Source organism: Rhinatrema bivittatum, chromosome 6 (genome assembly GCF_901001135.1).
Source record: "Rhinatrema bivittatum chromosome 6, aRhiBiv1.1, whole genome shotgun sequence".
In the NCBI taxonomy this organism is placed as follows: domain Eukaryota; kingdom Metazoa; phylum Chordata; class Amphibia; order Gymnophiona; family Rhinatrematidae; genus Rhinatrema; species Rhinatrema bivittatum.
In genome coordinates, this window is record NC_042620.1 from 349,490,681 (window position 1) to 349,505,792 (window position 15,112).

At 44.1% G+C, this 15,112-nt stretch overlaps 1 protein-coding gene across 7 annotated transcripts in view; it reads left to right on the plus strand.

The window, feature by feature from the left end:
- The window catches only part of ARHGEF6 (Rac/Cdc42 guanine nucleotide exchange factor 6), a 386,722-nt gene extending 375,610 nt beyond the window's left edge, over positions 1-11,112 (plus strand). For 6 of the 7 annotated variants that reach the window (XM_029607805.1, XM_029607803.1, XM_029607801.1 and 3 more), the window contains one exon: positions 9,310-11,112. In XM_029607805.1, the coding sequence (XP_029463665.1) occupies positions 9,310-9,450 (141 nt within the window). In that variant the 3' untranslated portion in view covers positions 9,451-11,112. The remainder of the gene's footprint in view (positions 1-9,309) is intronic. The other variant, XM_029607806.1, reaches the window with a different exon arrangement.
- The last annotated feature ends 4,000 nt before the right edge of the window (positions 11,113-15,112 follow it).

Below are 15,112 nucleotides of genomic sequence, written 5' to 3' on the forward strand. Positions count from 1 at the left end.
CACGCATTTCTCACTGACACAGCCTCTGACCTCGTCCGTACGGCAGCCAAGGGAGTGTCCTCCTCAGTGGCAGCCAGGAGACAGCTTTGGCTACGCAATTGGGCGGCCGACTCGTCCTCCAAGACACGACTCACAAGAATGCCTTTTGGTTCCCTACTGTTCGGCAGCACTCGAGAACTGGGCTACTAAATGGGGTGCCTCTCCATTACCCCGTCTACCAGAAGACAGGTCAGGGAGGAGCCAGCGTTCTTTTTCTAGACCATCCAGAGGTAGAAACTCTCAGCGCTTCAACCCCTACAGGACTCGCTATCAAGCACCTCGTTCTCAGGCCAGGAACCAGCCCTTTCGGACTAAGCACAACAAGAAGAGAACCGGCCCGGGTTCTCACCCCGGCTGTACCCCACAATGACAATCAGCCGACCCATCCGAGGGTAGCAGCCATAGGGGGCAGGCTAACCCTCTTCTACCCCAGGTGGGTCGAGATCACTTCGCACCAGTGGGTCCTCGCCATCATCCGAGAAGGTTATTACCTGGATTTTCTTCGGCTTCCGCCGAACAAGTTTGTGGAATCTCCTTGCTCACCGATCAAGAAAGCGGCACTAGAAGTGACCTTACAGAGGCTCCTGGCCCTAAGAGCCATAATCCCAGTACCTGCAGGAGAGATAAATTCTGGGCATTATTCCATCTATTTCATAGTACCCAAGAAGGAGGGCACTTTTAGGCCCGTCCTGGACCTCAAGTCAGTCAATCGACACCTACGGGTCCCCAGCTTTCGCATGGAAACTCTGCTGTCTGTCAAGAATTCAGTACAGCCAGGGGAGTTTTTCACCTCCCTAGATCTGTCGGAAGCCTACTTGCATATCCCAATCCATCGGGATCACCAGCGCTATTTACGCTTCAAAGTCCTGAATCAGCATTTCCAGTTCCGAGCTTTACCCTTCGGGTTAGCCACTGCGCCATGGATCTTTACCAAGGTCATAGCAGTAGTGGCGGCAGCACTCAGGAAGGAAAGAATTCTCGTCCATCCCTACCTGGACGATTGGCTGATCAGGGCAAAGTCACCGGAGGAGAGTCACCGGGCAACCAACAGAGTTATAGCTCTTCTGGAAAGCCTAAAATGGGTAGTCAATATAAAGAAGAGTTCCCTACAGCCGTCCCAGTCGCTGGAATACCTAGGGGTCTAATTCGACACCCAAGACGACAAGGTCAGCCTGACCTCCAAGATAAAGTCAAAACTCCGGAATCATTTGCAGGTCCTGCTGAGCGCCAGCCGGCCCACAGCTCGGGATTACCTACAAGTCCTCGGCCTCATGGCATCCACTCTGGAAGTGGTGCCATGGGCGCGGGCTCATATGAGACCATTGCAACGCGCCCTTCTATCTCGATGGAGCCCACGATCACAAAACTACACCATACACCTACCTCTGCCGGTCAGAGTGCGGAATCAGCTGTAGTGGTGGTTACAGCCCGGCCACATGAGCCGGGGGTCAAGAATGTCCTCCCCAACCTGGATTCTGCTCATCACAGATGCCAGCCTGAATGGATGGGGAGCACACTGCGAGGAACTCACCGCCCAAGGGCGGTGGACCAGAGAAGAGTAAAGGTGGAACATCAACCGACTAGAGGCACGGGCAGTCAGGCTTGCGTGCCTGCGATTTGCCCACAGACTTCGCAACAGAGCGGTCAGAGTGATGTCAGACAACGCCACCATAGTGGCATACATCAATCGACAGGGCGGAACCAGAAGCCAACAAGTGTCCCTAGAAATAACTCCCCTGATGATTTGGGCAGAAGCATATCTTCAGGACATCTCCGCCGTCCACATTGCCGGGAAGGACAACTCGATGGCAGACTTCCTCAGCAGAGAAAGCCTAAACCCGGGGGAGTGGCAGCTGTCACCCACAGTGTTTCAGATAATTGTGGATCGATGGGAGACGCCAGCCATGGACCTATTAGTGGACAGGTCCAATGCTCAAGTTCCCAGATATTTCAGCCGCAGGCGGGATCCTCGAGCCCAGGGGATCGATGTCCTGGTACAACCGTGGCCTCAGGGGATCCTGCTATACGCCTTTCCTCTGTGGCCCCTGCTGGGCGCCATTGTACACAGGATTCAGTGACACAAAGGCCTAGTTCTTCTAGTGGCCCCGGACTGGCCAAGAAGACCCTGGTACGCAGACATGAGAAGACTACTGGCAGGGACTCCTCTCCGCCTGCCTCCGCACAGGGACCTGCTGCAGCAAGGTCCCATCCTCCACAAGGATCCAGCTCAATTCTCTCTTACGGTCTGGCCATTGAGAGGGCTAGACTGAAGAAAAGAGGATACTCGGAGCCGGTAATAGATACACTCCTCAGAGCACGTAAGTTCTCCACATCACTAACATATATAAGGATCTGGAGAGTTTTTGAAGCCTGGTGCGACTCTCACAGCACCAATTCACATACCGCTAAGATCCCTCTCATTTTGGACTTCCTACAAGATGGACTTCAGAAGGGTCTGTCCTTCAGCTCCATCAAGGTTCAGGTAGCAGCGCTGTCTTGCTACGGTCCCAGGAATGATGGCAACTCCATTGCCAAACACCCAGACGTTTCACGCTTCCTGAAAGGAGTCAAACACATTCGCCCGCCACTGAAGTGGCCAGTGCCCTTGTGGAACCTCAACCTAGTATTGGAATTTCTAGCGGGATCCGCCTTCAGGCCCCTTCGAGGCCTGTCTCTCCGTTTGTTAACCTTGCTGGCCGTATGTTCAGCACGCCGCATCTCAGAGCTACAAGCACTGTCCTGCCGTGATCCATTTCTCAGAATCACTCCAGAGGCTATCCATCTTCGCACGGTTCCTTCCTTTTTACCCAAAGTGGTCTCACAGTTTCACCTCAACCAAACCATATCCTTGCCTACCACGGAAGGTTTGAAGAAATCAGAAGAAGGTCGAATACTACACCATCTCGACATCGGCAGACTACTGTCCAGATACCTGGAAATGTCAGAAGCAGTACGAAAGACGGACCACCTGTTAGTCCTGCACAGCAGGAAGAAGCAAGGGGAAGCGGCCTCACGGCCGACTATCGCCCGCTGGATTAAAGAAATTATCAAGGCAGCCTACGTAGAGGCAGGAAAACCACCACCTCTACAGGTCAAGGCTCATTCTACCAGAGCGCAAGCGGCCTCTTGGGCAGAAACTAAGATGCAGTCGCCTGCAGAGATATGTAAAGCAGCGACATGGTCCTCCCTCCATACCTTCTCCAGATTCTACCGTCTGGACGTCCAGGCCAGGGAGGACACAGCATTTGCGAGGGCAATCCTACACGGTCCTCGGGCAGCCTCCCGCCCAGTCCGGGAGTAGCTTTTGTACATCCCATGTGTTTTGAGTCCATCTGCTACACGATAGGAAATGTTGAGATTACTTACCTGATAATCTCCTTTTCCTTAGTGTATGCAGATGGACTCAGCATCCCGCCCGGCTGCCGGTATACATGGGGATTCGCCGACTCACGGTAAGACATGTTTTCTCATATAGGGCATCCACCCTGCCGGGTGTCGACGCCTTCCAGCTGAGTACACTGGCGGTCTCCAGCTACCATCAATTGGTCAGGGTAATCCTGTTCATTTAATCGATCGGTCAGTCACACATATATCCATAAAAGCTTTTGCAAGGAAGATTACTGATTTGCTACACTTCCTGTGGGGGTATATGTACCCGTGCTGACGTCAGATCCGTCTCCAACTGCTAGCACGAGCACACTATACCCATTTGTTTTGAGTCCATCTGCATACACTAAGGAAAAGGAGATTATCAGGTAAGTAATCTCAACATTATGACATTTTCCGTTTTATTCACCATTTCCTTTCTAATAATTCCCAACATTCTGTTTGCTTTTTTGACTGCCGCAGCACACTGAACCAACAATTTCAATGTGTTATACACTATGACGCCTAGATCTCTTTCTTGGGTTGGAGCACCTAATATGGAACCTAACATTGTGTAACTATAGCATGGGTTATTTTTCCCTATATGCATCACCTTGCACTTATCCACATTAAATTTCATCTGCCATTTTGATGCCCAATTTTCCAGTCTTCCTGCAATTTATCACAATCTGCTTGTGATTTAACTACTCTGAACAATTTTGTATCATCTGCAAATTTGATTACCTCACTCGTCGTATTTCTTTGCAGATCATTTATAAATATATTGAAAAGTAAGGGTCCCAATACAGATCCCTGAGGCACTCCACTGCCCATTCCCTTCCACTGAGAAAATTGTCCATTTAATCCTACTCTCTGTTTCCTGTCTTTTAGCCAGTTTGCAATTCACGAAAGGACATCGCCACCTATCCCATGACTTTTTACTTTTCCTAGAAGCCTCTCATGAGGAACTTTGTCAAACGCCTTCTGAAAATCCAAGTATACTACATCTACTGGTTCACCTTTATCTACATGTTTATTAACTCCTTCAAAAAAGTGAAGCAGATTTGTGAGGCAAGACTTGCCTTGGGTAAAGCCATGCTGACTTTGTTCCATTAAACCATGTCTTTCTATATGTTCTGTGATTTTGATGTTTAGAACACTTTTCACTATTTTTCCTGGCACTGAAGTCAGGCTAACCGGTCTGTAATTTCCCGGATCGCCCCTGGAGCCCTTTTTAAATATTGGGGTTACATTAGCTATCCTCCAGTCTTTAGGTACAATGGCTGATTTTAATGATAGGTTACAAATTTTTACTAATAGGTCTGTAATTTCATTTTTTAGTTCCTTCAGAACTCTGGGGTGTATACCATCCGGTTCAGGTGATTTACTACTCTTCAGTTTGTCAATCAGGCCTACCACATCTTCTAGGTTCACTGTGATTTGATTCAGTCCATCTGAATCATTACCCATGAAAACCTTCTCCAGTACGGGTACCTCCCCAACATCTTCTTCAGTAAACACCGAAGCAAAGAAATCATTTAATCTTTCCACGATGGGCTTATCTTCTCTAAGTGCCCCTTTAACCCCTCGATCATCTAACTGTCCAACTGACTCCCTCACAGGCTTTCTGCTTCGGATATATTTTAAAAAGTATTTACTGTGAGGTTTTGCCTCTACGGCCAACTTCTTTGCAAATTTGTCTTATCAATGTCTTACATTTAACATGCCAACGTTTATGTATTATCCTATTTTCTTTTGTTGGATCCTTCTTCCAATTTTTGAATGAAGATCTTTTGGCTAAAATAGCTTCTTTCACCTCCCCTTTTAACCATGCCGGTAATCGTTTTGCCTTCTTTCCATCTTTCTTAATTTGTGGAATACATCTGGGTGCAGCAGTACTGCGCTTGGAAGATGAAAGCCCCTGCAGAAGGTTAAGAATCCGAAGCCTCAGAGAAAAGTCAGGCAGCAGAGCCACTCCTCTTGTCAGAGTGAAGTTTTGTCGAATTCCTGGTATCACATGAAGTCAAGATGAGATTCTGCTCCCCCTCTTTCCTACAAGTCAAGAAAGGCACACCTCTAGTGGTGCAAGGTCTCAGATCCCACCACGTCAGGGGATTGAATGAGGCACACAAGTCCATAGTGCTGAATGAGGCATTTAGAAGAGCACTGAAGTGGCATGAGGAATCTCCTCCTGGACCATCTCCCTTGGCACCAAAGAAGATGAGGAGCTCTGCTGGAGCAGGCCTATGACACCAAGATAAGAGGGCTTCCGGGCACAGGAGCCATTATCTTTGATAGTGCTGAATATCCCCATGGCGCCAAGCCATTTATTCTTTCCTGACCCTTATGCCAAGTAGAGTGCTATCTATCTCATTGGCATGGAGCATGCATACCAGGACACAGTTGGTCCCCTCAGCATGGCAAGCTATGGCTCCTTCAATTTCAGCAGAGCACAGCATTATGGTGCATAAGCACAAGAATCCTCTATCATGGAGGCTACAGCTATGGCACAGAAGATTGGATGTGCGCACTGGATCTGAAAGATGCTTATGGAGCTCTGCCTGCCTTGGTTGGACCATTAGATGACAGAGGGGTTAAAGGGGCTCTTAGGGAAGATAAGGCCATTGCAGAAAGACTAAATGAATTCTTTGCCTCCGTGTTTACTAATGAGGATGTTGGGGAGATACCAGTTCCGGAGATGGTTTTCAGGGGTGATGACTCAGACGAACTGAACGAAATCACTGTGAACCTGGAAGATGTAGTAGGCCAGATTGACAAACTAAAGAGTAGCAAATCACCTGGACCAGATGGTATGCATCCTAGGGTTCTGAAGGAACTCAAAAATGAAATTTCTGATCTATTAGTTAAAATTTGTAACCTATCATTAAAATCATCCATTGTACCTGAAGACTGGAGGGTGGCCAATGTAACCCCAATATTTAAAAAAGGCTCCAGGGGCGATCCGGGTAATTATAGACCAGTGAGCCTGACTTCAGTGCCGGGAAAAATAGTGGAAACTATTCTGAAGATCAAAATTGTAGAGCATATAGAAAGACATGATTTAATGGGACACAGTCAACATGGATTTACCCAAGGGAAGTCTTGCCTAACAAATCTGCTTCATTTTTTTGAAGGGGTTAATAAACATGTGGATAAATGTGAACCAGTAGATGTAGTGTATTTGGATTTTCAGAAGGCATTTGACAAAGTCCCTCATGAGAGGCTTCTACGAAAACTAAAATGTCATGGGATAGGAGGCGATGTCCTTTCGTGGATTACAAACTGGTTAAAAGACAGGAAACAGAGAGTAGGATTAAATGGACAATATTCTCAGTGGAAAAGGGTAAACAGTGGAGTACCTCAGGGATCTGTATTGGGACCGGTGCTTTTCAATATATATATAAATGATCTGGAAAGGAATACGACGAGTGAGGTTATCAAATTTGCGGATGATACAAAATTATTCAGAGTAGTTAAATCACAGGCATACTGTGATACATTACAGGAGGACCTTGCAAGACTGGAAGATTGGGCATCCAAATGGCAGATGTAATGTGGACAAGTGCAAGGTGATGCACATAGGGAAAAATAACCCTTGCTGTAGTTACACAATGTTAGGTTCCATGTTAGGAGCTACCACCCAGGAAAAAGATCTAGGCATCATAGTGGATAATACTTTAAAATCGTCGGCTCAGTGTGCTGCAGCAGTCAAAAAAGCAAATAGAATGTTAGGAATTATTAGGAAGGGAATGGTTAATAGAACGGAAAATGTCATAATGCCTCTGTATCGCTCCATGGTGAGACCGCACCTTGAATACTGTGTACAATTCTGGTCGCCGCATCTCAAAAAAGATATAGTTGTGATGGAGAAGGTACAGAGAAGGGCAACCAAAATGATAAAGGGGATGGAACAGCTCCCCTATGAGGAAAGGCTGAAGAGGTTAGGGCTGTTCAGCTTGGAGAAGAGACGGCTGAGGGGGGATATGATAGAGGTCTTTAAGATCATGAGAGGTCTTGAACGAGTAGATGTGACTCGGTTATTTACACTTTCGAATAATAGAAGGACTAGGGGGCATTCCATGAAGTTAGCAAGTAACACATTTAAGACTAATTGGAGAAAATTCTTTTTCACTCAACACACAATAAAGCTCTGGAATTTGTTGCCAGAGAAGGTAGTTAGTGCAGTTAGTGTAGCTGGGTTCAAAAAAGGTTTGGATAAGTTCTTGGAGGAGAAGTCCATTAATGGCTATTAATCAATTATATTTATTTATTTATTTATTTATTTATTTTTAATTTTTATATACCGAAGTTCTAGTAGGGACTACAAATCACTCCGGTTTACATAAAACGAAGAACTGCTCAACAGATAGCGGAGCTTTACATGGAACCGTATAACATATGGAACAGTATAACTGGTTGACAATTTAACATAGTGCTAAATAAAGTGATAATATTTTAACTGGTAATAAATAAAGAAATATAATATTTTATATAAGAAGTATAACTATTTAACGTAGCAATAAATATAAATATAGGCAATGCCTAATATATATATGAAATAAAGTGAATTTTTTTTTTTTTTTTTTTTAAAGTGAATTTTTGAGCTCACAGATAATTGTCCAGTTGCAGATTCTTAAAAGTAGTACTTTATACAGTGTCCATAGTTAAGGGATGGAAGTCTGTCAGTCATAGTAAGATTAAGCGTCTGGGAAAGCTTGTTGGAAGAGAAAAGTTATACTTTATACAGTGTCCATAGTTGTACTTTATACAGTGTCCATAGTTAAGGGATGGAAGTCTGTCAGTCATAGTAAGATTAAGCGTCTGGGAAAGCTTGTTGGAAGAGAAAAGTTATACTTAGGGAATAGCCACTGCTATTAATTGCATCAGTAGCATGGGTTCTTCTTAGTGTTTGGGTAATTGCCAGGTTCTTGTGGCCTGGTTTTTGGCCTCTGTTGGAAACAGGATGCTGGGCTTGATGGACCCTTGGTCTGTCCCAGCATGGCAATTTCTTATGTTCTTATGCTCACATAACTGTTTACCTCACCTACCAGAGGTTCTTCAGATTTATGATGAAGGAAATGCACCTTCAGTACAAGGTGCTCCCTTTTGGCCTCTCGGCAGTCCTGAGAGTGTTCACAAAATGTCTAGCAGTGGCGTCTACGTGTTCCTGAGAGTACATGAGAGAGAGAGCATAATGGATGGTTCGTAATTCCAGAAGGTGCAGGTGACTCTCTTGCTAGGTCCCAAGTTCCTTGGGTCCATGCTTTGCCAGTGTGCACTCTCCTGCTGGAGGCATCAGTAAAAAGGGTCACATGATGTGCCAAAATGCATAGCAAAAGACCCCCCATTATAACCTTTGGATTTATCCATTACTCTCATCTCAGAAGATACACATTTTATGAGATAATGGCTGATAGAGCTGCTCACATTGGCCTCAGAGGGCCCACTGGAGACCCTGCATGTGCAGACAGGAACTAGATGTACCATCGTGGCTATATGCCTAAGGAACCAGGACTGATTTTGTCGACATCTGGTCCTGCTACAGAAGGGACATCACCAGGTCCATCAACACTTAGCTACTTCAACAGGAAGGAAACATCTTCTAAAGTGAGTCCATCCAAGCTTCTAACAACTGCATCCTGGTCTCATTAGATGACATCACCCCACATGTAATGGCTGATTCATCCTGTTGTTTACAGAGAACCCTGTTTTGCAGGTAAGCAAACTTGCTTCCACATCCCTTTGATGTTTTATCCTTTGGCTATGGTTTTTAAATCCTAGTTGCCTGTTCGGTGTCATGAGTAGCAAAATATATTAAAAATGATGGCAAGAAGCTTCAAGGGGTCAAGGTATATCTTTAGGAAAAAATGTTTTTCTTTTTTTTTTCTCCAACCTCCCCAATAGGAGAATAAAAGGATGAAACAATGTTTGGATGAGGAACAGAAGTCAAGAAAAGAATTAGAAAAGATGGTGAGGAGGCTGTTGAAGCAAACAAATGAGTGTGTTTGGGATGAAACGAGCCATTGGTCTTCAAATTTAGCTTAAATACTGGACTAAGCTTTTGACAGTTACATGGGACTGCACATTTTCTTGGGAAGCAGAAGTGGATGCTTTGCCTGTTCTTGGTCTTTATTCTCTTTGATTTAAAAAAAAAAACAAAAATGTAAGAGTTGAATTTGCTGTCTAGTTTCCATTCGATAAGAAAATGCAAGTGTAGTAAATGGCCACCTACAACACAGTCAATAAATGACAGCTCATCTGCAGCAGTCAATACCTCATTATACCTATTGAATTATATTGACTGAACATTTAGGGGTAGACTTTCAGACTTACACGCACGCGTCCATGTGTGCGCGCTACCCGGCGCGCACACATGGATGAGCTATTTTATAACAATCGCATATGTTATAAAATCGGGGGTCGGCTTGTGCAAGGGGGTGCACATTAATGCAATTTGCGCGCGCAGATGCCCACGGCCTTACCCCATTCCCAATCCCCTAAACTAACCTCCCTTCCCCTTCCCCTAACCTACCCGCCCCCTAACCCTTACCTAGACCCCCTGACCACCTTAACCTGCCTCGGGGCAGGCACAGGTTGCGCACACCGGCAGCCTGCAATCCCCCGGCACAGCAGCAAAAGGCCGCTGTGCCAGGAACCTCTGATCCCGCCCTGCCCCCCGGATCGCTCTGCCCCTTTTCCGAAGCCCTGGGACTTACTCGCGTGGCCAGGCCTTTTAAAATCCGGGCCTTAGTCTGCTAATGATTGCTTCTCAGATAAAGGCTTCATGAGTAAATTAAAGCACTTTTTAAATCTTTTTCATATTTGGGCATTTGTTTACTTAATTTATTGAATGGAAAAACTAAAGTCAGATGTTAAAGAATGCTTTAAAATTGAGTCACTTCTTTTTCTGGAAATGAAGAGCATGGTTTTTGGCAGCATGTCGTCTGTTCCCCTTCTTAGAATGGTTGCTGGTTTCAGAATAAAGCACAGGTATGTTTGTAATTCCTTCATATTCTTGTTTGTAACTAAGAAGCATGCAGTTACCAGCCACATAATTGTGTGCATTTAATCCTTTGGAACAGTTGGTTCTGGAGCTGCTCTGTTAGTTCAGTTGCTGAATATGCTCCATAATGCATTAGAGAACCCTGAGTTACTCAGGTCAGTTAAGCAATTATTTCCCTCCATTTCCTCGGCATGGCTTCCATATAATAAGTTTTCAGTCTCTGAACTTCTATTTATTTTCTAATTTTAGATCTTCCAGTATTTTATACTGGTATAGGACAGACATACTTGCAAACATAGGAGTATACATAGCTTGATCATGGTTTGTTACTTCCTTTTTACTGCATTTAGAGAATTTGCAAGTCTAAAACCTGATTGCAAAACATGCTGTGATGAACTGGTCACTAGTGCAAAAAATAGTGTGCTCAATGGGGCAGATTTTCAAAGGCTACGCGCGTAACCCGAGAAAATCTGCCCCTGCGAACGCCGAGCCTATTTTGCATAGGTTCGGCGGCGCGCGCAAGCCCCGGGACGCATGTATGTCCAGGGGCTTGCAAAAAGGGGCAGGGCGTGGGCAGTCCGGGGGCATGGCCGGAGCCTCAAGCACAGCGGCCATTTGTCGCTGTGCCCGGGATCGCGGGCCAGCCGTCGGCTGGTGCGCGTAAGCTGTGCCTGCCAGGAGGCAGGCGCAACTTACCCGACAAAGGTAATGGGGGGGGGGTTTCTAGGTAGGGCTTGGGGGCGAGTTAGGTAGGGGAAGGGAGGGAATGGAGGAAGGCTGCGCAACTCGGCACGCGCAAGTTGCACAATTGTGCACCCCCTTGTGCGCGCTGACCCTGGATTTTATAACATGCGCGTGGCAACGCGCGCATGTTATGAAATCGGGCGTAGATTTGTTCGCGCAACCCGGCGCGAACAAATCTATGCTCGCGCGCACCTTTTAAAATTTGGCCCAAAATGTTCTAATGAAAAAAAAAAAAACACAAGCCATTTATGCTGTGACCAAAGAGAGATTGTTCTCAGGTTGCCTTCTTGTATTAGGAATTTAAAGTTTATTACAGATCTGCATTATTTAAGTAAGGTTTTGCATGTATATTTAAAAAAAAAAATAAAATCATGGGGCAGACTTGTCACAGATATGCTACACTTTTAGTGACTTAATATTGCTAAAGGACACTGCCTGTGCTGCCATCATCTTTTCTTGCACTTCTGAAAGTTGTGCAAAACAAAATCTCTCTTTTTCCATGAATTCTGTTAATTAAACACACACTACAAATTCACATGAGTCTATTACCTTTGACATGCATCTCAAGGGCTACACGACTAGTGCAATTTGCAGTCTTAAAAGGGGACTTGTTTTCTTGGAGCTCTTCCCAAGGTTGTCTTCATGTCAATATTCTGAATCTCTAGGATGATTGTTGCTATCTATGAAAAAGGACTTTTCATAACTCTTGTGGCCTTATTTGTCAAGGGTTTTTTTCCCCCTCTTATGTGCATTTAGATAAATGCCTTTGATAAATGGTCCTTGATTTATTTTTAGCATCATTATGTCTCCTATGGCAAAACCACTTCCCAGATTAACATCCTTCCATGTTTGTTCGTAATGTTTTTACTATGCAACTACAAAACTGAACACTGTATTCATGAAGCACTGTAAATACATGGGTTTGGTTTAGAACAGGCATCATTAGACGAGAGAAGAGGTGATAATGTTTTATGCTCCCACAAAAAGGAGTATTGACACTTTTGTAACATGTACTGTATTATATGAGCAACAATTGTATCACCCATCAAAACTATCAGCTGGCAGTTTTTAAATGACTCCATGCAAGAAATAATATATTGACCCTAAGGAGGAGTGACAAATCCCATTATACAAATAAGGATTAATAATGCAATCAGTATCTTGTAACAAAACGATAGAAGACATTTAGGGGGTCATTTTCCAAGGAGTTACCGCAGGAGATAATTCCGCAAATCGCGCTAACAGCCGTTAACGCGATTGCAAATTTTTAATTTTGTATTCAGGGGGCGGAGTATATGTTAAGTAGGAAAGAGTTATCGTGTGCCGCGAAACAGCCGCAGTGTTAGCACGGCTCCTAATGCGACCAATAGCTACACCTCTTTCATTTGCGGTACGTTGTGCGCTAGAGGCCGGTAAAGATTTATCACAGTTCACGATGTTTCCAGACAGCCTGTTTCAGTGTTCTGCAGGCTAGGAGAGAGAGAGAGAGAGAGGGGGGGGGGGAGGGGGAGAGAGAGAGAGAGAGAGAGAGAGAGAGAGAGAGAGAGACTTGCTATAGTGTCTCTTCCCTAGACAGGTATTTGTATCCCTATGAGAGGCTCACCTAGTAACTCGAGGTGGGGATTAGGTATGAGTGTAGGGGGTTGGGGGCCACTTTCACATTCAACATGAGACGTACGAACAGAACAGTGGTCTCTTGTGAAGATTTGATGGCCTTCGGAGTGAGGAAACTCACTCCAAGATGAGATTTGGGCAATGTTCTCCCAAACTAGCTTGTTCCATCCCCAATCCCCACCTCGAGTTACTAGGTGAGCTTCTCATAGGGATACAAATACCTATCTAGGGAAGAGACACTATAGCAAGTCTCTCTCTCTCTCTCTCTCTCTCTCTCTCTCTCCTCTAGCCTGCAGAACACTGAAACAGGCTGTCTGGAAACATCGTGAACTGCGATATGTAGCGGGAATTGGGATAATAGTGCAACTTGCGCTAAGAGCATGTTGCATAGCTGTTATCGCAATTTGCAATACACATGCTTATTAGCATAAGGTAAGACCCCTTTTTGGTATCGCATGCGATACCGTGCGATATTGGAAAATGAGGCCCTTAGTGTTAAGAATCATTTACTCATATGAACAGGGTAGAGATGTATATTTATATATTAAAGTAGTAATGTTTAAAAGGATTTACATAGATAAATGTTAACTACAATTGTAGCAATTTTCAAAAGCCATTTACCCACGTAAGGTGCATATACGCAGGTAAATCATATGGACAACTCGATAGCATATATTGTAGCAATTTTCAAAAGCCCACTTACATGGGCAAAGTTCATTTACATATGTAAAACCCATTTTTAAGCATATAAATGCTTTTCAAAATTAGGCCCTAAATATTTAAGTTGATGTGTTATTCATTTGCAGTGCTTGTCAATTTATTGAAAACAGAGTTCTGCTAATTTAGATGGTAACTTTCAAACTGACTTGCGAGTGTAAATGTGCGCGTATTTCCCGGCGTGTGCACATGGACGTGCCGATTTTAAAACTTGCGTACATTTATGCGCGCATGTTATAAAATCGGCTACCTGCGCAATTTAATATCGATGTGCGCATTTGCGCACGAATCCTGTCTCAAGCGCGTAATTGGGGGAATTTTAGTAGGTACGTACCTATTTCCCAGTTCATCCTAGTAAAGGAGCGGACTTCCTAAACCCCCTACCTAACTTGCCTCCCTTTTAGCCTACTAGCCCCGACCCCTAAAACCCCATTGACTACCCTTTTTTTTTTTTTAATTTAACTAATTACACACTGTCCATAGCAGAAGGAAGTTACGTGGTTGTGGGATCCCGGCACCTGCTTATACGGGAAGATACAGGGATATATGCGTTTGGCTTTGAGTATCTTAAAATCCACGTGGCGCGCACAAGTCCCAATCGCGTACATCTCCCGGATTTGGCACGCATAGGGCTTTTAAAATTCACCTTTTAGGGGCTGATCTAGTACCAAATATTGGGCGCATTATATTGCCTTCTGCCTGTTTAATCCAGGTCACTTAATTGGTTGGAGGCTTACATGTGTAAGGAAATATGCTTTTCCTTATGTTTATTGCTGCATAAGGCCCGATGGGTCATTTTCTATTTTGCGCATATGGAAAAAGCGTTATTAAATGGGACCCAAATTGAAAATATGAATATAAATTTTAAATGTGAACTGGTACATTTTTATGTTAGAAGCCTGGGTCCCTATAATGTTACAAGCCAAAGATGGTTATTTACAAGGAAATGAAGCCATGGTAAACTGATAGCAGTGTTTTACATATTTACTGTTTACAGTCCCTTGTAAATAGCTCATTGTTATTCTGTAATTAGATAAATGCCTTATCTGTAGTCTCATTTTATCTTATGTATATCTTACTGTTGCTTTTATGCAAATTAGATTTTTCTAACACATTTTTATTTGGAGCAACTTTTTTTATTGACATTTTCAACAAATAAAAAAGAAGAAAATGTTTTTCTAGATGAGTGTTTAATTTCTTTAAAGTTTGGGAAGAGTTTATAAACTTTAGTTTCAGAATTATTCTTGGAAAGGATAGCAATGAATTTGCCTGCCATCTTCACTACAAGTATACAAGCATCATGGCAGCTACTTATTAGTAGAAGCATGGTTTTTCACCCTTTTCTTTGCAGGCATGGTTAAAAACTTTACAGAAGCCATTTTAATTTTCTTGGCTGCAAAGGGCAACAATTTGTCATTATAAAATCCAGCTAAACCATGGAGGAACTAACTCTGCATCATTTTGTAAGACTGCTTAATAATTTGCTATCAGACTGATAACAGACTGTGGTGAAAGGCACATGAAATTGGTAGCAGTCCTGTTAATTAAAAAGGACGCTGGTGGTCAAAAGAACCAATATCCACTATGTCTAGACATTGATTCAATGATGACTGCACACAAGCCTACACC